This window comes from Limulus polyphemus, unplaced genomic scaffold, assembly GCF_000517525.1.
Source record: "Limulus polyphemus unplaced genomic scaffold, Limulus_polyphemus-2.1.2 Scaffold524, whole genome shotgun sequence".
In the NCBI taxonomy this organism is placed as follows: domain Eukaryota; kingdom Metazoa; phylum Arthropoda; class Merostomata; order Xiphosura; family Limulidae; genus Limulus; species Limulus polyphemus.
In genome coordinates, this window is record NW_013666134.1 from 199238 (window position 1) to 201216 (window position 1979).

Below are 1979 nucleotides of genomic sequence, written 5' to 3' on the forward strand. Positions count from 1 at the left end.
CCCTTTCAGCCGTGGGGGTGTTATAATGTGACGGTCAATCCCACTATTCGTTGGTAAAAGAGTATCCCAAGAGTTGGCGGTGGGTGGTGATGACTAGCTGCCTTCCCTCTAGTCTTACACTGCTAAATTAGGGGCGGCTAGCGCAGATAGCCCTCGTGTAGCTTTGCGCGAAATTCAAAAACAAACAAACAAACAAACAATATGTATTGAAGCACATGCTAATACAACAGTAAGTTGACAAACAATGATTTATAAGCATAACGAAAATTATTTTATGAAGAGAACACACCATATACTCTAATAGAACATTGGTGTACCTTCTTAAGAAGACAAACCAATGTTTTGTTGAAGCACGTAGTTGCGTACATAAAATAATTTTTATTATGCTTATATATCGTTGTTTGCCAACTTGCTATTGAAAATTAGAAAAAAATTTCAACATTGGAGTAATGTGTGTAAGCGTGAATGTTTGACAAAATACACGTTAGATACCGGTATGTTGACCGTTGGAAAATGAAGGTAAATATGCCCATTTTTTACTTTCCTACCCTCATGATAATAGGTTTGACCAAATACTTTTCTGCAATTCGAACACCTGTGGACGTCATTTCCGTACGCTGATTGGCTAAACCATGGTGAACGCCGTTGAGTGGAGATGCGAAGCTCAGTTGTAAATTATGGTATTTGTCCGCGGTTGTTTGCTCTAGTGCAAATAGATATAGACAAGTAACTTTCTTTGATCGAAAATTAACGCCGTTGAATAGAATAATTAATGCAAGTCTTGTCTGTAATTTTTTTAAGCTAAGTTAAATCTTAGTAAAGTTGATTCTACTAAATTATTTCGGTGGTCTAAGAAATTCAAACAAAAATATTTTTGGAAAAATAATAATGAGTTCGAAATGGGTGCTGTGCAGTTTCGTCAACTTGCTGGTTGTAAATACAGGTAAGGCCTCCTAAAGTTCAACACTAAGCGCAGATTTTCATTAAACATAACAGGAGCTTTTAAAACAAACAGATATATAGTTAACATAATATAGGATGCACAGTAAGACTGTACGCTTTCGAAATTAAGAGAGAGATGCACGGGAAAATAAAACAAAATTGTTAGTGTTACTCCGCTACTCGTGAAACGCTGTTACTTTTGTTTACGTTATGGAACGAAATACTTTGAAAATATTTTTAGTTTATTCTCTATATCGTAACTTATACTAATTTGAATTTTGGTGTAAGTTGTAATTGGTATTGTTAAGAGTTAATCGGTATAACTCAGTGACTAGTACTGAAGTAGCGAATCGAATGATAGATTTGGCTTAACGTTTATTTTGTTATTATTTTAAACAGCTTGAATAATTTAAAAAAATTCATTAGTATTAGTAATGTTAATAGCAGTATCAATGCTGTATATTTTTCAAGACACCATACGTATATGTTAAGAGTTTGTTTCAGAATTTCTGAGCAAAGATTTATTTTCACATAGTCGTCCACACGTCCCTAATTTTGAACTGATAAACTAGAGGTAAAGCATCACCAACTCTACAGCTACTCTCGTCTGACCGTCACTTTGAAAGTGTACCCACGGCCCCAAAGTTTGGCAACAAGATGTAAACTGTCAACCTTCGGATTCTCTGTCCGAACACGCTAACCACTAGGCCACTCTCGGCTCTACATTAACTTAGTGTTAAGAGATATTTACGGTTAACTTTGTTAGTTAGTTTTGTTAATTACGCACCATGGATTTTGTTGAAGGTTTATTTAAAATCAAAGACGAAATGTTTCTTCGCCTCTTCTCTGCAGATATGTATGAAGTGTGATACCTTTAGTGTGTCGCTATTGTTGACACAATTGTGTGGAAAAAACAGTTGTTGTCAAACTATCCCAGTAGGTACTGTTGACAAGTAACCTTTACATTACAAGCACAAATGTGTCTCACTTAGGGTTAACTGGGTTATGAAATTAATAAGATGGGGGGGGGGGGGGGG

The 1979-nt window shown here is 35.7% G+C and overlaps 1 protein-coding gene across 1 annotated transcript in view; it reads left to right on the top strand.

The window, feature by feature from the left end:
- Positions 1–773: 773 nt before the first annotated feature.
- Positions 774–1979, top strand: part of LOC106458856 — a 16606-nt gene continuing 15400 nt past the window's right edge. Inside the window, exon 1 of the mRNA XM_022385205.1 lies at positions 774–943. Within this exon, the coding sequence (XP_022240913.1) occupies positions 889–943 (55 nt within the window). The 5' untranslated portion in view covers positions 774–888. The remainder of the gene's footprint in view (positions 944–1979) is intronic.